General features: G+C 45.9%; 1 protein-coding gene across 3 annotated transcripts in view; it reads left to right on the forward strand.

Moving 5' to 3' along the window:
* Positions 1–3,559: 3,559 nt before the first annotated feature.
* Positions 3,560–22,706, forward strand: part of calcoco2 (calcium binding and coiled-coil domain 2) — a 63,062-nt gene continuing 43,915 nt past the window's right edge. For all 3 annotated transcript variants that reach the window (XM_084323903.1, XM_084323902.1, XM_084323901.1), the window contains exons 1-5: positions 3,560–3,649; positions 4,221–4,398; positions 5,111–5,222; positions 5,390–5,550; positions 10,287–10,412. In XM_084323903.1, coding sequence (XP_084180029.1) covers positions 4,249–4,398; positions 5,111–5,222; positions 5,390–5,550; positions 10,287–10,412 — 549 coding nt within the window. In that variant the 5' untranslated portion in view covers positions 3,560–3,649; positions 4,221–4,248. The remainder of the gene's footprint in view (positions 3,650–4,220; positions 4,399–5,110; positions 5,223–5,389; positions 5,551–10,286; positions 10,413–22,706) is intronic.

The raw sequence follows: 22,706 nt of genomic DNA on the forward strand, positions 1-22,706 counted from the left end.
CCTGCTTATGTGTGAAAAAACTTGCCACTTGTTATTGTCATCATTACCCTCAAGTAAGAATAACAAGCTGAGAGAGGGACTCATCCCTCGATCACATGCCACTATGCACAGTATTGTAGGGTAACCCAGCCAGTTGTGGGCTCAGCCACGTTGTCTAACGTTACATGAACACACACAACTTCTCATCATACAACAAAAACCCAGTTCATTTTTACTCACGTAAAAAACAACGCCGTTCTTAGGTAGAGAGAAAGGCACAAGCCTTGGCCAACGCTACCCAAGCTATACAAAGCGACCAAGACAATTCACACACAGCACATGTCGTATCTCCAAATGTAGTGAAGTAACATATGTTTTGTAGACAAAGACATCGTTATTAACAAAACATTCGGGAGGGGAAGGAAGGAAGAGTGGGGTAATGTCCAATGGACATCTTACCTGCACCAAGGAACGCAGGGCGAAAGGCTGCAACACAGGTTTGTCTCCACGTTGATGAAGGCCTCTCGCTGGCGGGGAAAAAAGAAGCTATGGCCGGAGCCTCGCTCTGGCGAGATGCCCCCCTCCTGCAGCCGGTCATGGTACATCTTCTGTCAAAGATGATGTCGTAGTCAGAGTGCCAGGGCCTGCTATTCTCACGGCTACGCCAATGGTTGTAGCACAAGCTAACAGCTAACCCTAGGCTAACTGATAGCATCAAGCTAACGTTCCCAGCTGAGCGAAAGCCGGTAGCTAACGTCGTAGCTAACAGCTAACTGGCTAACAGTTAGCTCAACCCGGCTATCGCTAGCCACTAGCTCACGCAGAAGCAAGCTAAGCGGCTACCACTGAAAACTGCACAACAGCCAACACTTCAGACAGCCGCTGTCTTTTCCTCTTCTCATCCGAAGAAAAGAAGGGAAAAAAGGCAACACACGTCCCTCTTCAGAATGGTGTTTACCAGACAGCGGTGCCGGCAACAAGTCCCTCGCGACTATAGCCGACTTGAGCATGGAGATATTCTCATAATGAACACCAAGCTCACCTACCTCGCACCGGGTGCTTTTCATCTTGAAAATCGGGGCCAGCACGGCGACAGTGGGAATCCGTTTGTCCAGAGACCCGGGGAATTGAACCGCAGATTCGGAATCACGGTCCCAGGAAAACAAAGCTCTTACTTGAGGAGGAGCTAATGTTAACGTGGGCATCAAACCAGAACCCCCTCCACGCCGCTAAGGGGCAGCGAAAAAGGATACCAGCCTGGAGCCGGCCTTCGTAAGCTGTGTAGTTGTTCCCCCCACAACCGACACACCTGGCGCCCGCGTCGCAAAAACATCACCCGCCCAGAGAGGCCGTCAGCCCTCACACGGCCGAGCGCCTCCCAAGAAAAGTGTCCAACTGCAGAGCCGGAGGTAATGCCGGCGGGGATTGCTCAGCGACGCGAGCCCCTAATACGAAGCGCCGGTGGAAGTCAGAATGATCATCATTATAAACAGAGATATAATGTCAACGCAGCTCCTTCTCTTCAACGTAGCTCCTTTCCAACTATTTTGGCACTAAACTCAAGTGGTGTATACAGACACTTGTCGGTGGTGAAAATAAGGAAGGAGCTGTTAGTATGGCCACATCCCCGCTTATGTAGAGGAGCGGATGGGGGTGTGGCCAGGCGGATGGGTGTGTACATGTGAAGAAATGTATTAAGTATTAGACTGGATATGGGATATGTTCCACTACGAGCAGAGCGTAAGCTAATACGATATATAACTAGGATATCTGTATAACGTGCGTTTAGACAACACTATTTGGGACAGACCACACATGCTATTTCCATATTATTAGGCTATTACTTCACATAAAATATCATGTCTAAATGAAATGCACAAAACTAAAAATGTATGTATCATAACGTTACCCTGGTATAGATCTGTATGCATGTATTTATTCATAATGTTAGATCGTGCATGGCTTTTACATTGAAAAACGTACTTGTCAAAATAAAAACGTAAGTTAAAAAAAATAAAGAAAAACGTACTTGTCACATGGTTCCATTCTCCATTCTTCACATCAAAAACTAAAAACGAACTATCAAAACGTACACGGACCAAAATCTGCCCATTATTTACTCCTTTTTTTCATTTGATCCTGACACCAAAATATGAAAAACAGCTCCGTATTTCAGTTTTTCCCAGTTTTTTCGATTTTGGTTTCAAACGGAAATAGGAAAACACCTCGTATTTAAGTTTTTTTCCGTTTTTTCGTATTTCCGTTTGAAACGAAAAACGAACTATCAAAACGTACACGGACCCTGCTGACATTCCTGTCCGCTGATTGGTTGTTGACTCAGCGATGAAAAAGTGATCCCCTTGCTTGCATGTATCACATTGTAAATGATGCGTAGTTACATCAAGTGTGGCTGAATTGCTTCATTTAAATACTCGCTTCCATACCACCGTGCTGCCTACGGGGATGGGCCTGTGTTCTTTAGGTCTACTGTGTGTGTGAGTCAGAGTCAAAGTATTCAATAAATGGCTTATTGAGTAAACTATATTTGGATGATAAACTATTTATATAATACCAATGATATTAGTGATCATTATTGGTACCATATTCGTTTATTTCTTTGTTTCGTTTGTTTGGTTTGAATTCATAGATAGGTCATGTTTTCAACTTTCCTATTATTTAGACAAGAAGAATATTTAAATATTTAGCAAATATGACCAATTCCCCTTCGTCCCACTAGTAAAATTTTGCCAAATGTGGTGTTATTTTTTTTCGTAGCCGCATTTTGCGGAGACGCTCTCTGATTGGCCACTTCATGTGACATGTGCGCCCAATCGCGTGACACCTGTTTCTACACCGGTTAAGCTTAGGCACTCTTTCGAAGTATAGACTAGTATAGTATAGACTAGTAATGTTGATTTTCAGTCATCTATGAGGCAAAAAATGTCATATATGTCATATATGTCATATATTATACGTCTATACCCGCACCTGCTAGACTAGAATAGGCTGTCATTAGCCTACTATGTAGCCTAAGCTACTGATTATAAATGCACAACACTGTGCAATATTACACTTACTGTAGACTTCTGTATATTTGTACTGTATTCCTTTTACTGTATATTTAATTCTATCTTATCATTCTCACAACACAACACCCCCTCTAATGGAACATTCCAGGGTGGATGTGCGTTGCGTCACACTCTGTGGCCAATCTGCGCATGTGCATGGGGAATCGATGCTTAAAAACTGTCTTTTTCGCTGCCAATTTAGTTCTGATCGATTAGGAATGTCTCGCGCCGTGTTCAGGAGATTCAGGCGCATACAAGTCTATTCGATCATGTCTCTAGCACCCCCACAGCCGTATCTGCAATCACTTAATGTCAAGGCTCTCATCCACATTCATTCATTTGCCCCCCCCCCCCCTCCTCCCCGATTTCAGAATCCCGGAAGTGTTGCGGTGGTCTTACAACGTTTTTTTACCGATAAACTACATCTCCCTAAAGCAGTAGTAGGCATACCCTTATAAGCATAGATATCTATGCTTATAAGGCTCTGGCACGCCCCTACTACTCTGTCTACCTCACAGTTGGAGGCTCGGAGCGGTGCTGTTTAGGCGAGACCTGTGATTAGTGCCTCGTTGCGACACCGAGAAAGAAGGGACACGAAACTTGTAAGTTCAGTGTTTTTTTTACGTCAACATTTGATCATAGCTGTAGATTATGACAGCTTGTAATGAGAGCAGGATTTTATCAAACTAAAAACAGATTGTGCGAGCTGGACTGTGTTCATAGTTCACTTTCGATTTATTTGTTTGCGTTACGCATATAAAGTGCAATTTAAAAGTCTACATTGGCTACTAGAACAAATTATATGGGGGGAGGGGGAGATTGATTGATTGAAAACTTTATTAACAGATTGCAGAATGGGTACAAGTACAGCTCAATACACACAATTGTTAAGGGGATGCAGACCAGAGAAAGACTTTCGTCTTGTTTACATCAGGGTCTCCCATTTTCAATTCATCAGGAGGTTTAGCGTATATGGATATAGCAGTATTTTCAAATAAAACGAGCAATTGCAGTTGAGAGTTTAAAGTGAAACTTAACTCAGGGCAGAAAGATGGAGCTTTTCGCCTGCTTCTTGCGCCTGTTCAGCTAGCTAGACTCATAATGCGTTGTCCCACTCAGCAGAGATGGCTTCTTATTTTCATTGTGCTGCCTCTCTCTGAATTACGGTAATAGCTCACCGTGGGTAACTGGGGCTTCAAGCATGGAATCATCATCAACAACAACAACATTCTCCCAGGTCGTTTTCAACGACATCCCGCACACATACCCACCGTGTAACCCCGTGACCTGCCGCTACACTCTGACGGCGCCCTTTCAGCCAAATACAAGAGACTGGGTGGGAATCTTTAAGGTGAGAAAATCTCTCTTTCGCTGTCTATAATAATTATATTATAATATAGATCTAATATATATATATATATACACACTGTATGCTGTATACCGTATATATATGTATCCACATCTTGTCTGAATATACCTGCATATAATCCCTTTTGCATATATTTATATATATATAATATCCTTTCTTTACCTACCTTTACCTCTTACTAGTCATACCACTGGCCAGTATGGCTTAGTACCAGTGTTTTTATACCTGTATCACTGTATATATAATACGATAAGACTGTAAATACATCTGATTAGCATTATTACGCAGGAGTACTAATTTATATATACTCCAGTTTAATCACATGTACATTGTATATTAATATTGCACTTTACTGTTACATTTGCAGTTTTGCACACATGGTACTACAGACACACCAACAACTTAAAGACTTACAATATACCATCAGTCCATCACACACAAACATGAGGACCTCACATACAGGTTCAAGGGGCAGCAACACTAGACTCTTCATAGTATTTAGTCTCCCCAACAAGTCTGGTCCACAGCTCATTGACCACTGTTGTCATTTAATGATAGTCACCTGATAGTTGATTACAATCGGATGTTGTTTGCCCACCAACATTAGAGATTAAATACTATGAATACATGTACATTTCACTATATGAAAATGTATTTCCCTGTTGGATGTGACTCATGTTTAACTGATGTTTAGGTCGGGTGGAGCACAACAAAGGATTACCGTACTTTTGTGTGGGTGGAGCCGGAGGCAACATCGAACGCAGTCGGGCAAGAAGAGCCTGTGAGAAAACAAGTGGTGTTTCAGGGTAAGACTTGATTTGAGTTAAAAATGTTGGTTACATTTGTTTGTTTACATTATGTATGTGTGGTTTTTGACACAATTGAACTTTGAATCTAATAATAAGATGAATGTGAATCGGAGATACACAGATCCCAATGTCTCTGTTAATCTGGCTTGTCGTCGTTCCATTAGAATACTACTTGCCTAAGGATGACTCCGAGTTCTATCAGTTCTGCTACATCGACAGGAGCAGCCAAGTGAGAGGAGCCAGCACTCCGTTCTGTTTCAAAAACCCAGGGGAGCCGAGTGTGGATTGCAGCCTGGAAAATGACCTTCTGGTGATTACAACACAGGTATGGTGTAATAGAATTGATCAGACCAACAGATTTAGTCACTTCCCCTGCATTCATTTAGCAGTGGTGACTCCCTACTTGTCTCTACTTATGCCACACACACTAAGGCTGAGCCCGAACGTTCGAACGTTCGTTCGTTAAGCTGACATTCGGACTTTAATTAATGGGTTTGAACGTTCGGTGAAAAAAAATAAAGCAGGCGCAACGACGGTGAGGCGATGTGAAGCGGCGCGTCCCCCGAGTGAGATCGCTCGGCTCAACCAGTATGGTCTCTGCCGGGCTGTTGCTGGATACTCAACCAGAGCTCTAGTCTCAACCAATGCAATAGAACAATTTTGATTGAATGACAGGCGATTCTGCCAATTACGTCACACCGCTTGCACCCGCCTCTGCTGTTACCACCAATCGGCAAGCGTTTATTATTTTTTTTACTTCCGGCAATGCCGCCATTGATCTGCTTGAGAGAAGCATTAACGTAAACGTAGCGTTAGCTCCCCGCCGAGGAAGTAAAAGTCGTAACAATTTTCCATAGGTCAACCTGCGGAAGGATCATTAATGAATAGTATTGAATACCAGCCTTTTTCGGCCACGGAGCGCGAGCTTCATGGCGGGAGGTGGTTGCGTTGGAAACAACTCTGGCCGAGGCGGCAGGCGTGTTGGGAGCCCGGCGGGACCCCCACGCCGGTGTCTCTCTGTCTCTCTGCCGTCCCCCGTTCAGAGGTAGACTGTGGAAGGAGCCGAGGCGCGCGCCTCTCTCCTCCCCGTCGACCAAGAGTGAATACCTGTTATTGAACGTGTAACACTAACTATATAACGTGAATGCCACAAAACGAATGCATTTGTTTATCTAGCCCCTTACGTGACTGCGGTGTGCAAGGGCTATTGTTTATCATAAGTAGGAACTTTATGCAGTACTCAGTAGCTTGTTTATTTTCTTCTGAGTGCTTTGTTTAACACTTTGAGTGCCGGGACACGTCTTTTCACGTCTTTGCTGGCCATGCTAAAGTTGCCGGGGGACGCTGTACAGCGTCCTTATATCAATATTTCAAAAATCTGCGATCGGATTCATAATGTCCCTCCGCTGGCCTGAGATCCACCAGCAGGACCCACTGAGCTCTCTGGCGGTTCAGGAGCGCCATCTGGTGGCCGATCGGCGCAACAGGATGTTGAATAGAGGTTGTCATGACGACCGTAGTACTTCCGGGCGCTCGCTATGGTTCATGGGACTCTGGCTCGTCACGCTACATGGTGATCGATTGGCAATAACTCGATAAACAACATGATTTGGACGTATATACCATTATACAAGCTGGAGATGGACCGGGTAAAAATATATCCCATAATGATAAAATTTCTACTCGACGATGATCGCCCAACGGCGCGCGGAGACTGGGGTGAGCGTGTAACGTTACCGTCTTAGATACTAACTGCTATTATCAACATTTGACCCACATTAGATGATTGGTATAACGCTGCCCACGGAATTATAAACGCCCCCTCGCCCATCCGGTCAACATCAGATGACGTGTAGTAACTTCTAGAAGTACGTCTAGTTGGAATTTTTTATATCGCGCTGATTGCCATCAAACTGTATTTCATCATCAATATAATGCATTTGGGGCTATATATCACGTTCTGGAGAAAGCTGCAGAAAGAGATGAAAACATACTTATACATTAGACCATACTTTACTATGAATATGTGAATGAAAAAGTTTAACGTTGCTACACAATGAACAATACATATAGGACTTTGAATGGGCCCTAATAATGGCAATGTAGCAATAGAATTTTAAAAGTTATAGCCCTGCAAAGAAGGGGACTTTCTCCATAGACAAATAGCGCTGGCAATCTATGGTATATCATGAATTTAACCTTAGGCAACCAAAGTGTTAATTACATGTTTACATGAACAGCCACCACTGTAAACAACATGTTTTTTCACCAATAGATTATGCAATGCCGCCCTCCGTAGGATCTATAATAATAATAAAAAAAAAATTATATAAAAAAAAAAAAAAAAGGTAATAAAAATTTTTTTTTATTAAAAGATTTACAAAAAACGAACGTTCGAACGTTCGTTCGATAAACCCTGGCGAACGTTTGAACCCTAAAAACAGGGTTCGGGCTCAGCCTTAACACACACACACACACACACACACACACATTTGGTTCCACAAATTATATTACATAAACAGGGAATCAAATGTATCGGGCCAAGCAGCACTGAACACTTAATGGTACACATAGCACCTCCTTCTCCACGTGGCTAAGCTGCCAATAATAGCTGAGACAGAGCAATATTTGGCTATTTGTTTGGTTTTTCTTTTAGACAATGCAGCAATTCTCAGACCGGTCATGGTGCATTTGTATACATGGCCAAGACTTCCGAATACAAGTACACTATATCTACACCTATACCCAAGGTCGGCCATCACATTGAGCAGTGGTTGGTATTTTATATACTTGTCCCGGAAGGCCTGGTCCATGTACAGATCAAAGGTACAGCCTACTTCTATGACCAGGGCCCCGTTCCCCGTACCTGGATAACTGAGTTAGCCGGATAATTTTCGGTCAAGCCTGACTTAAGCCGGACCTTCCCATTCCCCGAAGCTCGATTGTCTAAATCACCATGACAACAGATCAAAAAGTTTGAGCCTGGTCGGGAGCAGGGTTAACTTCAGTTAGCCGGATGAACCATGGCCACGCCCCCGCAAAGAAATGACAGCTCGCTTCCTGAAATGATTCTCACAGTCTAGGATCTGCATTATACCATTCTGAATTACGTTTCTGTGCTTCGTTTTCCTAAAGGGGGCGTTTGAAATGTATAATAATAGAACTAAATGCTGATAATAAATCATATTGAGCCTATAGATTTACTTTGTCCTAAATAAAATAATGCACGTCATATACGGCGCTCGGAGTCGCGATACACGCTGCATGTGTCTATGCAGGGATTGTGGATTTTGTGTGATATTGTAACTGGGATTAAAATGTCTGAGATGCGCTGTTTGACGGATTTGAGAAATTGAATGAGCCGTTGACGTCACATTAATGCATTTGAGAATAAAGAGATAAAACTTCATTCAAAAGAAAAGATATTCTAAACACGGGTCTCGTCTATTAATGGATAAACAATGAATTTATCCCGTCTGGCACAGTGGCGCAGCGGTAGTGCTCAATCCTGTCAACCCGGCGACCGGTGTTCGAAACCCAGCGTTTCCAATATAATTTTTTGGAATATAATATTAATGATTATACGCAAAAGTAGCCTAGTTTTAAGTTAAAATATTATAAATCTACATGCATTGAGGATGTCATTCTTTATATAGCTCTCAACGTGCACCAAATTGAATTATTCCTACATTGCAAAAAGAAGGGAAAGACTAGGATTCGAACCCGGGCCGTCTGCGTGAAAGTCAAAAGCAGAAACCGTTACACCACAGTGGAGATAAGTAAAAGATCCACCATACATCAATCAATGGGTAAGAGAGCCGTATCCTTATTCTGTATAACAGTTTAACTAATTATTTTCGCTAGCAAGATCTCATTTGATTATTCAAATCCATAAACCTACTGCCAGCAGGCAAGTTTAAAGAAATATAATCTGATTGATTGAGGTAATGAGGGATTTAAAATTAGCCTATAGATAACGCATTTAACTTGTCGGCGAGGCGATTGAGCCGTACTGCAATCTGTTAATAAAGTTTTAAATCAATTAATCAATCAATGCCGTTAGAAGATCAGGATCTCTGCTATCGATACGTGCTGGCTTTTCAACTGAAGCGGCCGTGCGCACTTATCCTGGGTCTCAAGTCTGGTTCGAGTTAACGAGACTGAATCCACCTTCGAGGAACAGGGAAATCCCGGCTTCAAACATCGGGTTAACTGAATCTGGATAATGGGACTCTTGATCGACTTAGTTGAACCAGGTACGGGGAATAGGGCCCAGTACCTCCCTGTGGCTGGTGTCAACAAAAACAACATCCGGTGTATTTGGTATGTTAACAAAGACATCGTTGGTAAGGCCGAACCACTTTGGTTGCACTCTAGCATGTTTGTACATTGCTGCACTAGATGATGATATGTTCCGTACCGCATCAGACAGACACACCAACGGCAAAGGCACCAACCAGCTCATCAGGAGCAGTTAGGGGTTCAGTGTCTTGCTCAACGACACTAAGTCAGGGGGTGACGGAATCGAACCGGGAACCCTCAGATTACCAGATGACCGCTCTACCTGCTGAGCCACTGCCGCCCAAAATATAGAATAATTGCAGTACCATAAATCCATATATAATAAGAGGTACCCCTGTAGAGGAGTTCAGATATAGTGGTATACTATTCATACACCTGTATAAGGGTAAAGATATCGTGGTATTCATACACATGTAGAGGTTACAGATATAGTGGTATACATACACATGTAGAAGGGTACAGTTATAGTGGTATTCATAGGGTACAGATATAGTTGTATTCATACACATGTAGAGGGTTACAGATATAGTTGTATAAATAGTAAATACACATGTAGAGGTGTACAGATATAGTGTTATACATACCCACGATGACACCAACTAAGGATCAGAAATTGGCAAGCTGAAGACTGCATATTGTTTCCCAGGGGATTGCATAAAATACAACAGTGTACCTCTTGTGGTGAAAGTGTGTCCGGGCCTGAACTCAATTGAGTAAATAAATGTTTTATATTAACACACAATGCTTTATTCCATCCAGGAACAGGTTCAACAGAGTGCACAGGAGAAAGATGCGCTGATGAATGAGTTGGGTCATATGAGAGAGCAAAATGCAACAATGAAAAGCTCCCTAATGGAGAGAGAGCAAGAAGTTGAGCTCCTCAAGGTCTGTTCATCTCACTTTACTTCTCTTTTTCATTTCATGCTCGTTGTTGATGATGATGATTATCTTTTTCTCTTGTGATTGTTGGGACATGCTGGATGATCATATATGTGCAAATATGATAAACATTAAGGTAATTATTTAAGTTATATTTGATAAACACTAAGGTAAATATTTAAGTTATATACTGTATGGTAAACATTAACCCTTTCACTACCACAGTATAGATGGTTAACCGTTTATAGTGAAAGGTTAACTTTCTGTAGTGTGGTAGTGAAAGGGTTAACCTTCTGTAGTGGTAGTGAAAGGGTTAACCTTCTGTAGTGTGATAGTGAAAGCGTTAACCCTTTGTAGTGACAGGGTTAACCTTCTGTAGTGTGGTAGTGAAAGGGTTAACCTTCTGTAGTGGTAGTGAAAGGGTTAACATGTAGTGTTGCAATGAAAGGGTTAACCCTTTGTAGAGTGGTAGTGAAAGGGTTAAGGTAATTATTTATGTGTTGTGGCAATTCCAGGTGTAGGGGTGGCAGAATAAACAACACACAGACAGGTTGCAGTTCCCAAAATGATACTCTTTATTTTCTATTTAAATAATGATCGCTTGCTGGCTGTAATCTGTCGGCCGGGCGGCGTCTCCGCTCTGTGGCCTCTCGCCTTGCGCTGCTACGGGGGACTGAGAGGAGGCTCCTCGGCTCCATTAAGTCCCCCCTCCCCAACAGGCGCACCGCGCCGTGATTCGATAATCACATAATCACTCCTGATGGGTCTCTAGTGACAGGTGCGTCCGGAAGCGGACGCCCAAACATGGGCAGCGCCCAGCCATTGGGTCGCCACGTAGCGCCCATCAATCACCAAGCCCAGGGGTGGCTTGGGGTTGCCACAGTACCCCCCCCTCCAGCTCCGACCGTCGGGGAAGAGCGTCCGACGCCCAACAGGCATCCTTCCTGGAGAGGGCGTCTGCGTTGCCATGCGCCACCCCGGACCTGTGGATGACAGAAAAGTTAAACGATTGCAACTCCAGAAACCATCGAGTCACCCTGGCATTGGTCCCCTTTGTCTTGGCCATCCAGACGAGGGGGGTGTGATCCGTCACCAGCGTGAAGCGCCTCCCCAGCAGATAATAACGGAGTGTCTCCAGTGCCCACTTAATTGCCAGACCTTCGCGCTCCACCGCAGAATAGTTGCGCTCGTGTGGCAGCAGCTTCCTGCTCACATATAAGATTGGATGTTCCTCACCCTCCAGTTGCTGGGAGAGGACCGCTCCCAGTCCCACCTCTGATGCATCTGTCTGTACCGTCATCTCCTTGTCGAAGTTCGGGGAGACCAGCACCGGTCCCGAACAGAGGGCCGTCTTGAGGTCCTCGAACGCCGCCTCCGGTGTCCACTTCACCGTGAACGGCCGCAGCGCCTGGGTCAGATCTGTGAGGGGAGCAGCGCGAGCAGCGAAGTTAGGGATAAACCTCCTATAATAGCTCGCTAGCCCATTAAATGTCCTGACCTGCTTCTTGGTTAAATGGCGGGGCCACTCCCTTATCGCATCAATTTTCCTCTTCTGCGGTTTTACATTGCCCCGGCCTATTGTGAACCCCAGGTACTCTGCCTCTTCTAGTCCCAGCCTGCATTTCTTTGGGTTGGCGGTGAGACCCGCCTCCCGGAGGGCACCCAACACCGCTCTCACCTTTTGGAGGTGGGAGTCCAAATCTGATGAATGAATGATAATGTCATCGAGATATGCGGCTGCATAATCCCGATGGGGCCGTAGTACTCTGTCCATCAGCCTCTGAAAGGTAGATGGCGCCCCATGCAGGCCAAACGGGAGAACTTTATAGTGAAACAGCCCGTCTGGGGTGGAGAAAGCCGTCTTCTCCCTCGAGGCGGGGGCCAGAGGGACTTGCCAATAACCCTTCGTTAGATCTAGTGTTGTGATAAACCTGGCCTGGCCCAGTCTATCAATGAGCTCATCCACTCTAGGCATGGGATAGGCGTCAAACTTTGAAATGTCATTAAGCTTCCTGAAATCATTGCAGAACCTGGTTGTTGAGTCGGGTTTCGGCACTAAAACAATAGGACTGGACCACCCGCTATGAGACTCCTCAATCACTCCCATCTCCAGCATGACCCGCACTTCTCTTCTTACGGCCTCTCTTTTTGCCTCTGGGATACGATAGGGCTTCAGCTTTACCTTGTCTCCCGGGCTGGTAATGATGTGGTGCTGGGCCAATGTGGTGCGGCCCGACGTGGCCGAAAACACGTCCCGGTTCTGTTGGACCAGCTCCCGAAGCTCCTGCCGTTGGGTCGGGGACAACTGTTCCCCGATGGGAACATCGGCCGCCTCTGCCACCTGCTGCGCAAAAGGGGGGAGAGGGGGGGGCGAGAGCAACACATCCCGGGCATGCCATTTCTTCAACCGGTTAACATGGTATAACTGTCGATGCTTCCTACGGTCGGGCTGGTGGACCTTGTAGTTGACGGGACCCACTTTTTCGATTATGTCGTAGGGTCCCTGCCATTTGGCTAGGAATTTGCACTCTGCTGTCGGAACCAGTACGAGGACCCGGTCCCCCACATTAAACTCCCGTGGCTGTGCGCCCCGGTCATAAATGCGCTTCTGTGCGTCTTGGGCCTGTTGCATATGTTCTCTCACCACTGGCCAGAGAGCCTTCATCCTGTCTCTCATTACCTGCACATGCTCTATGAGAGACCGGTGGGGCGACGGCTGTTCCTCCCAAATCTCCTTTGCGATGTCCAGGAGACCCCGCGGCTTGCGGGCGTAGAGCAGCTCAAACGGCGAGAAGCCAGTGGAAGCCTGTGGGACCTCACGCACAGAGAACATCAGAAAGGGCAACAACTGATCCCAATTCTTCCCATCCTTCTCCATCACCTTTCTTAGCATGCTTTTCAGTGTTTTGTTGAAGCGTTCGCACAGCCCATCCGTCTGTGGATGGTATATGGAGGTTTGCAGCTGCTCCACTTTCATTAGTTTCCACATTTCTTTCATGACCCGCGACATAAAGCACGAGCCCTGATCAGTGAGAATGGAGTCGGCAATTCCCACCCGACTAAACAAATGAAAGAGCTCCCGTGCCACAATTTTGGCCGTCACCGTGCGTAACGGGATGGCTTCGGGGTAATGTGTTGCATAATCTATGATTACCAGTATATACTGGTGGCCTCGGGACGATTTGACTAGAGGGCCCACCACGTCGAGGGCAATTCTTGAGAATGGGGTCTCAATGATGGGCAGTGGGATCAGAGGATTTTTATAGTGTACCTTTGGTGCTGCGCGTTGACACTCTGGGCAGCTCCTGCAGTAGTCCTCTACCACTCTCTTCATGCCCGGCCAATGGAAACGCGCCTTTATGCGCTCCATGGTTTTGTCCACGCCCAGGTGCGCTCCGAGGATATGTGAATGCGCTAGCTGGAGTACAGTGGTAATAAAGAATTTCGGCACCAGCAATAGATCTTTAACCTCATCATTCTTTTTTACGACTTGGTACAGCAGTTGTCTTTTTATTGCAAAGTGAAGATATGACAGGTTACTCACCCCCTCCACTGGATTTCCATCTACGGTTTTGATATTCGCCCGGGCCTGCGTTAGGTTTGGGTCTTCCAGCTGGGCCGTTCCGAACTGACCCGCCAGGTCCCTCCCCACCTCGTCCGCCTGGGGGAACTCCGCAAATGGGTCCTCGTCACTGCTATCCGTCTCGGGGCCCGCTTGGGGCGCCGGCGCGTCATCACCCACACCTGATGCCGTCTCCGTCTCACTCCCCGTTATATTCAGGGGCTCCGGCGCGTCGTCACCCACATCTGATGCCGTCTCAGTCTCACTCCCCGTTACATTCAGAGCACACACCTTCGGTTGACGTAATCCTTTCCTCTTCCTCGGTTTACCCGTGGAGGGTGGGGTGCGCGGGGAGATGACGGCTGAGCACAGCTGGCGATACAGGGGGCAGTCTTGACCAATCAGCAGCGCTACCGGCAGGTTGGGTATCACGCCGGCTGTCATCGAGCAGACCCCCTTGGTGGTTGTCAGGGTGATCTGCGCTGTGGGATACAACTTTGTGTCCCCGTGCACACAGGACACTGACACTTGCGGAGCCTCTGCGTCGCAGTGTGCCAAATGGGGCTGAACCAGCGTTATGACACTACCCGAGTCCAGGAGCGCGACTGCATCTTCGTCGTTGACGCGCACGGGTAAAAGTGTCGCTGATGTTTCCTTATGGGCCCAACAGGCTGCGCCATAATTGCACGTCTTTCCGCGGGGGTCTGAAGCTGCCGCCGATGGCATGGACACATCCCGGCCTGGGCAGTTCCACGAGAGATGCCCTGGCTCGCCGCAGTCATAGCAGCGTCTTTGGTCCTGGTCGAACAGCGGTCTTCTTCGGGGTAGTTCGGGATCACCTGCGTTCCCTACCCGGCCCCTTGGGCTGGGCTCGTCGGGACCCCTCGTTCTTAGCCGCTCTGGCTTTTCCCCTCGCCCCCCTTTGAGTAAGTCCTGCGTTACCTGGTGGGCCTCCACAATATTCACTAGCTGCTCCACGGAGCGGGGGTCCGCTTGACTCGCCTGCTTCTTCGTGTCATAAGGGAGGGCTCTGACAAAGCGGTCCATAACAATCCGTTCCAAGACCGTGGGCCCTCCGGGGTCGGTCATTAGCCAGGCTCGGCTCATGCGGACTAGGTCGTGCATCTGGGAGCGCGGGGAGGCCTGTGCGTCATACACCCAGTCATGGAACCGCTGCGCACGGGACTGCAGACTATAGCCGTAACGGGACAAAATCTCCTGCTTTAGCCGAGTGTAGTTCTCGGCTTGCTCCGGTGGCAGGTCCTGGTAGGCCTTTTGCGCATTACCCGACAGGAAGGGGGCCAGCAGTCCCCCCCAGTCGTCCTCTGGCCAGCCCTCCCGGCCGGCGGTGCGCTCAAACGCTAGGAGATAGGCTTCTACATCCTCCTGCTCCGTCAGCTTGGGGATGAAGCGCCCGGGGTTAGGCCGCGTCCCTGCGGGCCCTTCGTCCCGCCGGTGAGAGGCCATCCGCTGGAGCTCCTCGTGGATCATCCCCGTCTGTTTCCTCTGTTCTTGCAGGGCCTCTTCGTGCCGGGCCTGTTGTTCCAGGTTCGCCTGTACGAGCTGCTGCACCAGCGCGTCCATGCTTCTTTTCGTTATTATATATATATATATATTTTTATATTTTATTTTTTTATTATGTTTTAACAGACATATAAACAAACATGACAACACACAATAAGATATACAAGCATTAATTCACAGTGCATATCCAATGAAATTACCATTTAGTCAAATGTCTTATACAGGATATACCCCTAATACCTGTTATCTAAAAACCTACATACATATGCTCCAGCTCGAACCCCCCCCTCCCGGACCCCCCATTGGATAATCCAACCATTATAACTTGTTCCTAACCAGACACTACCATTATATGCTAGCTTTTATTCTCTCCACCACTTCTAACCACAATGTCATTTTGGATTCATTGAGACCCAAAATTCTTGCTGTAGATATTTCTTGATAAATCACATCGAGATATGTAAGAGTCCAGACCTTCCGGCACATTTTTTCCGGTTGAAACCATCGTGATGCTATCAGCTTTTTAGCCACTGTGATACCGGATAAAACCAATCTCTTTAGCTGTGGAGGTACTGCATGCTCAAAGACATCATTCAGCAGTAATACAGAGGGGTGTACAGGTATATCCAGAGTTAAGAGATTTGCTAATTGCTGGGTCACTTCTTTCTAAAATATCTTAATTAACTGGTGGGCAGTCCCAGTACATGTGCATAAATGTCCCTTCGTCCCCATTTGTACATAGGGAGCATTTGGAGTCTTGTTTAAGACCCATTTTGTTCAGTCTTATAGGAGTTAAGTATGTCCTGTGAATATAGTTAAGATTGATTTGTTGAGACTTCCGGTATGAGAGCAGACGGGTAACACGCATGCGGTGGAGCTCCTGGTCAAAAGAGTGAAAAACGGATAAAAAAGGACCCGAAAAGTGAATAAAAATGAAGATGCAAACGAGAAGGAAGGAGGAAAAAACAATTGTGAAGGAGAGAGAAATGGAAGACTCACGGGAAGAGGAGAGTTTGATGGAGCAGAGCCCCCGAAGCGAGACCGAGAAGGGACAGGCGGAGGAAGGAGGAGGGTCGGCTGGGACAAACACGGGAATGCCAGGATGGGCCGTGGTCATGCAGGCCGGGATATTGGCGACCATAACAGCGACCATAAAACTGATCACGGACACGATAAGGAACGATATTGGGAAGTTACGGGAGGAATTGAGGAAGGAACGGGAGGACTTCAGAGGTGAAATAAATACAGAACTCAAAATGGTGGAGGGGAAGATGGCGGAGCAGGACAGAAACGTAACAGAGCTACAAACAAGAATGGCGCAAGCAGAAGAATGGAACACGGAGATACACGAGGTATTAACAAGTGCGATTCAACAACAAGAAAAGATGGAGACAAAGATGTCGGACATGGAGGGGAGGTCACGGAGAAATAACATCAGAATATGGGGATTGAAAGAAGGAGTCGAAGGGGAATCGGTGACCCAATATGTGGAAAAGCTTATCAAAGAACAACTGAAGGAGACGGGACTGGAACAAATGGAGATAGAGGGCCCACAGGGCGTTGGCTCCGAGACCACAACCGGACAGACCACCGAGGGCGGTGATTATTAACTTTCTGAGATACGAGGTTAAGGAATTGGTACTCAGAACCGCGTGGACCAAGAAGATAGAAATTGAGGGGAAAAGACTGTCGTTTGATCACGATTACTCGACAGCGGTGGCAATAACACGCAGGTCTTACGCGGGACTGAAGAGAATTCTGAAAGAAAACGGAATGAAATTCCAATCACCCATGACCTCGCTAAGGATTCACTGGAAGGAAGGGACAGTGACATACACGACGGCGCGGGAGGCGGCGGGGGAGATGAGGCGACGGGGGATGCAGATGGCGGAGGACGGAGAAGGAAGGAGACAGGAGGACCAGATGCTGAGCCTGCAGCAGAGATTGGAGAAAGCACGCAGGTGGTCCAGAGTAGGAGAACGAAACCCGGGAGAGGAGGGAGGAGAGAGGAGAAGGCCGAGGTGAGACGTGACAGACCGAAGGCGGAGACAGGCGAGGAGGCCAGAGACTGAGAAGGAGGGGAGAGGAGGCGGGAGGAGACGAACGGATGAGTACACGCACAAGAGATTGAAAAAACTATCCAAATGGAGACAAAATATAGAAACTGAAATAACATATACATGAACACACATTCCCAGGTAGAGGCAGGATATAGGAACAAACATAACATAAACATGGACACATAATACACATACTGATGAAGGAAATAAATGGAAATATAATTAGGTATAATAGACGGAACGCAGAACATATTGAAACAAATACATAGACACACGCTGCGAGTGACACAGTTGGAAGGAATTAAGGGGATAAATAAAAATCACATAGAAAATAGAGGGGAGGAAAAGAAAGTAAGAGGGGTACACAGAGGACACCACACACGTGTTTAGGAGGAAGGAGAGACATTGGAACATATGAGCCACATTGAGAGGGACCTAGGAAATGGGGATCTTTGAACAGAATGAAAGACGGAGCGCTTTTAACCAGGAGCTCGACAGCACTAAAAACAGTAAGAAGGCTGGACAAATATGACGAGCGGCTGGGGGCAAGGGTTTCAGACCCCCAAGCCGTCAGGAGGAGGCCTCTCAATAGGAGAGCAGTTACTCCTCACCCACCAGCAGGGGACAGGGGGGGACAAAGGGACCCCCCGAACGCCTTGGGAGCACTTTATGTAAAGTTTATGTTTTTTTATTTATGTTAATCATTATATGTATTCGGTGAAGAGAGCGGAGGCTACAACCGGAGGGGGGAATAACTGTGACATGGGGGGGACTAACAGACGAAAGAAGAAGAAAGATGACAAAGGTTAAAGGGATAAAAATGATGTCGTTAAACGTTAATGGAATGAATAATACGATAAAGAGGGGCAAAGTGATGTTGAAGTGTAAAAAAAGTGAGATGGAAGTGATTTTTTTGCAGGAGACACATTTGATAGCACAGGATCATGAGAAACTGAAAAGATTTGGATATGAAAATGCATACTATAGTTCCTTTAAACGGACCCTGAGGAGAGGAGTAATTACGTTAATCAAAAACAGTCAAATTTGAATTGATCAAGGAAGTAAGAGACAAGGAGGGAAGATTTGTTCTGGTGAAGGGGAAAATGGAGGGTCAAATGGTAACGTTAGTGAATGTGTATGCACCACCGGAGAGTGAGAGGGAGCTATATGAGAACATTTTTGATATGATAGTGATGGAACTAGAAGGGATATTGATATGCGCAGGAGATTTTAATGTGGTACTGAATCACGACATAGACACCACGAGTACTAAGAAGAGACGGACACAAATCAGCAGATATATGAATATTCAAATGACGGAAATGGGAATTACGGACGTTTGGAGGGGGATGCACGCCATGGACAGGGAATACACACATTACTCACACCCACACGTGACATATGCGAGAATAGACAATTTTTTTATGACGACGGGGGACAGTTATAGGGTACGGGAGAGTAGAATAGGAGTAGCGGACATATCGGATCACAGTGCCATATATCTGACAGTAGATCTAGAAGGGAGACGGAGGAACACTATCTGGAGGCTAAATGTAGGAATACTAAATAACAAGGGGGTGGTGAGTCAGATCAAGGAGGAGATAGCCAGGTATAAGGAGGAAAATGACAACGGGGAGGTAGACCCGAACATTCTATGGGACACACTGAAGGTGGTGATAAGGGGGAAATTGATGGAGAAGACAGCAATGCTGAAGAAGGCCAGAACGGAGACATATCACAATCTGATAGGGAAGCTGAAGGATCTAGAGAGGAGACACCAGATATCAAAAGAACAAGAAACGCTCAGAGAAATCAAGGAAGTAAAGGCCAGGATAAATTGGGAATTATTGACGGAAATAGAAAAGAAAGCGAGGTTCATGAAACAAACGTACTATGAAGGGGGACCAAAAGCGACCAGACTGTTGGCTAGGAGAATTAGGACGCAACAGAAGCTAAACACGATACACACAATAAGGGATACAAAGACTAATGAAGTATTGAGGGACCCAGCTGAAATAGAGAGGACATTTAGAGAATACTATGAGAAGCTATACACACAGCCAAAGGCAGCGGGAGAAGAGGAAATAGAAGCGTATCTGGAGAAGCTAGAGTTACCATCGATAGGGAAAGAACGGAATGAAGAATTAAATAAAATAATTACGGAACGAGAAATGGAAGAGGCAATTAGTAGAGCTAAAAACAACAAATCTCCGGGGAGCGACGGATTCCCATCGGAATTCTACAAGACATTTAGAACAGAATTAGCACCCATGTTAGGGGCGGCATTCAGACACACGATGGAAGAGGGCAAAATGCCCCCCTCGTGGAAGGAAGCCATAATCACCACGATACCGAAGGAAGGGAAGGATAGAGAATTATGTAGTAGTTTCAGACCTGTGTCCATACTCAACGTGGATTACAAGATGTATACATCAATAATATCAAAAAGATTCGAGACGTTTATGCCAGACATTATAGATGAAGATCAAACTGGATTTATTAAAGGGAGACAGACACAGGACAACGTGAGAAAGACATTACACATAGTGGAGGAGATACAAAAACAAGGAGGTAGTGCGGTATTGATTAGCCTAGATGCAGAAAAAGCATTCGACAGTGTGAGTTGGACATTTTTATATAAAACATTGATGAGATTCGGACTAAACGGGAGGGCAATGAAGATGATCAAGAACCGACAGCGAGGGTTAACACTTTGATTGCCATGGGTTAAATTCATGATATACCATCCCTTGCCAGCTCTATTTAACATGGAGAAGTTCCCCTTCTTTGCAGGGCTATAACTTTTTAAATTCTATTGCTAGATTGCCATTATTAGGGCCCATTCAATGTCCTATATGTATTGTTCATAGTGTAGCAACGTTAAACTTTTTCATTCACATATTCATACTAAAATATGGTCTAAAGTATAAGTATGTTTTCATCTCTTTCTGCAGCTTTCTCCAGAATGTGATTTATAGCCCCAAATGCATTATATTGATGATCAAATACAGTTTGGTAGGAATCTGTGCGAGATAAAAAATGTCAACTGGATGTACTTCTAGGAGTTACTACACGTCATCTGATGTTGACCGGATGGGCGAGGGGGCATTTATAATTCCGTGGGCAACGTTATACCATTCATCTAATGTGGGTCATATGTTCATCATAGCAGTTTATATCGAACACGGTAATACTACACGCTAAAACTCACCCCAGTCTCCTCGGGCCGTTGGGCGATCAGCGTGGAGTAGACAGTTTTCCATTATGGGATGTCGAAATACCCGATCCATTTCCAGGTTGTATAATAGTATATACGTCCAAATCATGTTGTTTTTTCGAGTTATTTCCACCGATTGATGTTCACTGTGTGAAGACGGAGTCTCTCTAACATTAGCGAGTGCCCGGACCACATATGGAGTGAGTCCTGCCGGTTCAAAGGTTGATATCCGGTTTCGATCTGCCGATCGGCCACCAGATGGCGCTCTTGAACCGCTAGAGGGTTGAGAGGAGATCAGCACTGTGTGTCAAGGCTGCGGAGGGGAAATATGATTTCGATCACAGATTTTTTAAATATTGATATCAAAGACGAGTTACGGCGTCCACGGCAACTTGAGCATGGCGGGGAATGACGAGTTCCGGCGTTTTTGGCAGTTAAAGTGTTAAGGTGAATGGCAGCCTGACGGATAGAATCAGATTAGAGAGGGCTACCAGACAGGGATGTTGTCTATCACCAACGCTCTTCGCAGTTTTCATAGAACCACTGGCACAACTGATCAGACAGAACGAGGACATCAAGGGAGTAAGGATAAAGGGAACGGAATATAAACTAGGCCTATTTGCGGACGACGTGATAGTATACATGAGACAACCAGACAAGAGCTTCCCGGCACTGATGGATCTACTGAAGGAATATGGCCACTACTCAGGATACAAACTAAACGTGACAAAGACACAGACCTTAGCATGGAACTATACCCAGGGCAGTACAGTGCGATATATATGTCGCACGTGCGACACTGACGTCAGTCTGTGCGATGAAAGGATTGACTTCAATAGCACTGGTGTGATGGCCCGCTATCCACTTGGTACTTGTAGTCTTGTGCGATTAAATACAATGTCCCTTCTGCGTAAAACTCCATATATCAAACACCAAATCCCATAATCCCTAGCGAACAATATCCCCGCGAGTTGCTAGCAGTGACTCAAATCCGCTCGGCTCAGCTCACAACACAGCAGGTGACTGCAGGACTCGTCTCAGCAGCGTTTGGAACGCGGACATTGAAACAGAGCTAGTAGATAGTGTTGTCGCGACCCAAAACAAATCCCTGCTGTTTTATTCGGCAACGGGTCAAATGCATATAACATGCTTTGCAATCCTCGCGTCATAAAGTCCGAAATGAACGTTACCCAGACCGTGCTTCTGCCTTCTGCTCTCAGCCGAGCGGGGCTGCACAGCAGTGCGGCTATTTTGCGATCCGAAATAAGTCTGTGGTGTTTTTCTTTTTCTCACAACAGGTCAAATGCATCTAACACGCTTTGCATCATCACCATTCCTTTATGCCCACATCGCCCGAAATGAACGTTACATTAGCATAAGCTAACAAGCTAATCCTGATCAGAGGCAGAGCCATAGAGACAGTGTGGACTGGGGAAAGGGTGTGTGTGTGTCGAGAGGAGTGGAAGTTTGAAGACAGACTAGATGATGCGGGGGTGGTGAGTTGAAACAGTGTGAATGAATGAAAACTTTATTTAACAGATTGCAGAATGGGTACAATACAGTACGGCTCAATACTACACACAATTGTTAAGGGGATGCAGACCATAGAAAGACTTTCGTCTTGTTTACATCAGGGTCCCCCCATTGTGTGTGTGTGTGTGTGTGTCCCAACCGACCCCACTTCTATATTTCAATAAATTATTTGCATTTACTATTAACGCTGACTCATTCCTTCAGTCCACTCAAAATTATGCTAATATTCCTTGTTGTTTATGATATTAATTGAAAATAGCATATGAGAGTATTATAGTAATAATAACACATGGCGATATACTAAAAAGCAATTTATAATTTTTGGCTGGTAAAAAATCTGCCTTTTTTAAATCTACCAGCCAAATGGCTGGTAAGTCAAAAGGTTAAGTTTGTTCCCTGACTGC

The sequence above is a fragment of the Notolepis coatsorum genome (assembly GCF_963971535.1).
Source record: "Notolepis coatsorum genome assembly, chromosome: 10".
In the NCBI taxonomy this organism is placed as follows: domain Eukaryota; kingdom Metazoa; phylum Chordata; class Actinopteri; order Aulopiformes; family Paralepididae; genus Notolepis; species Notolepis coatsorum.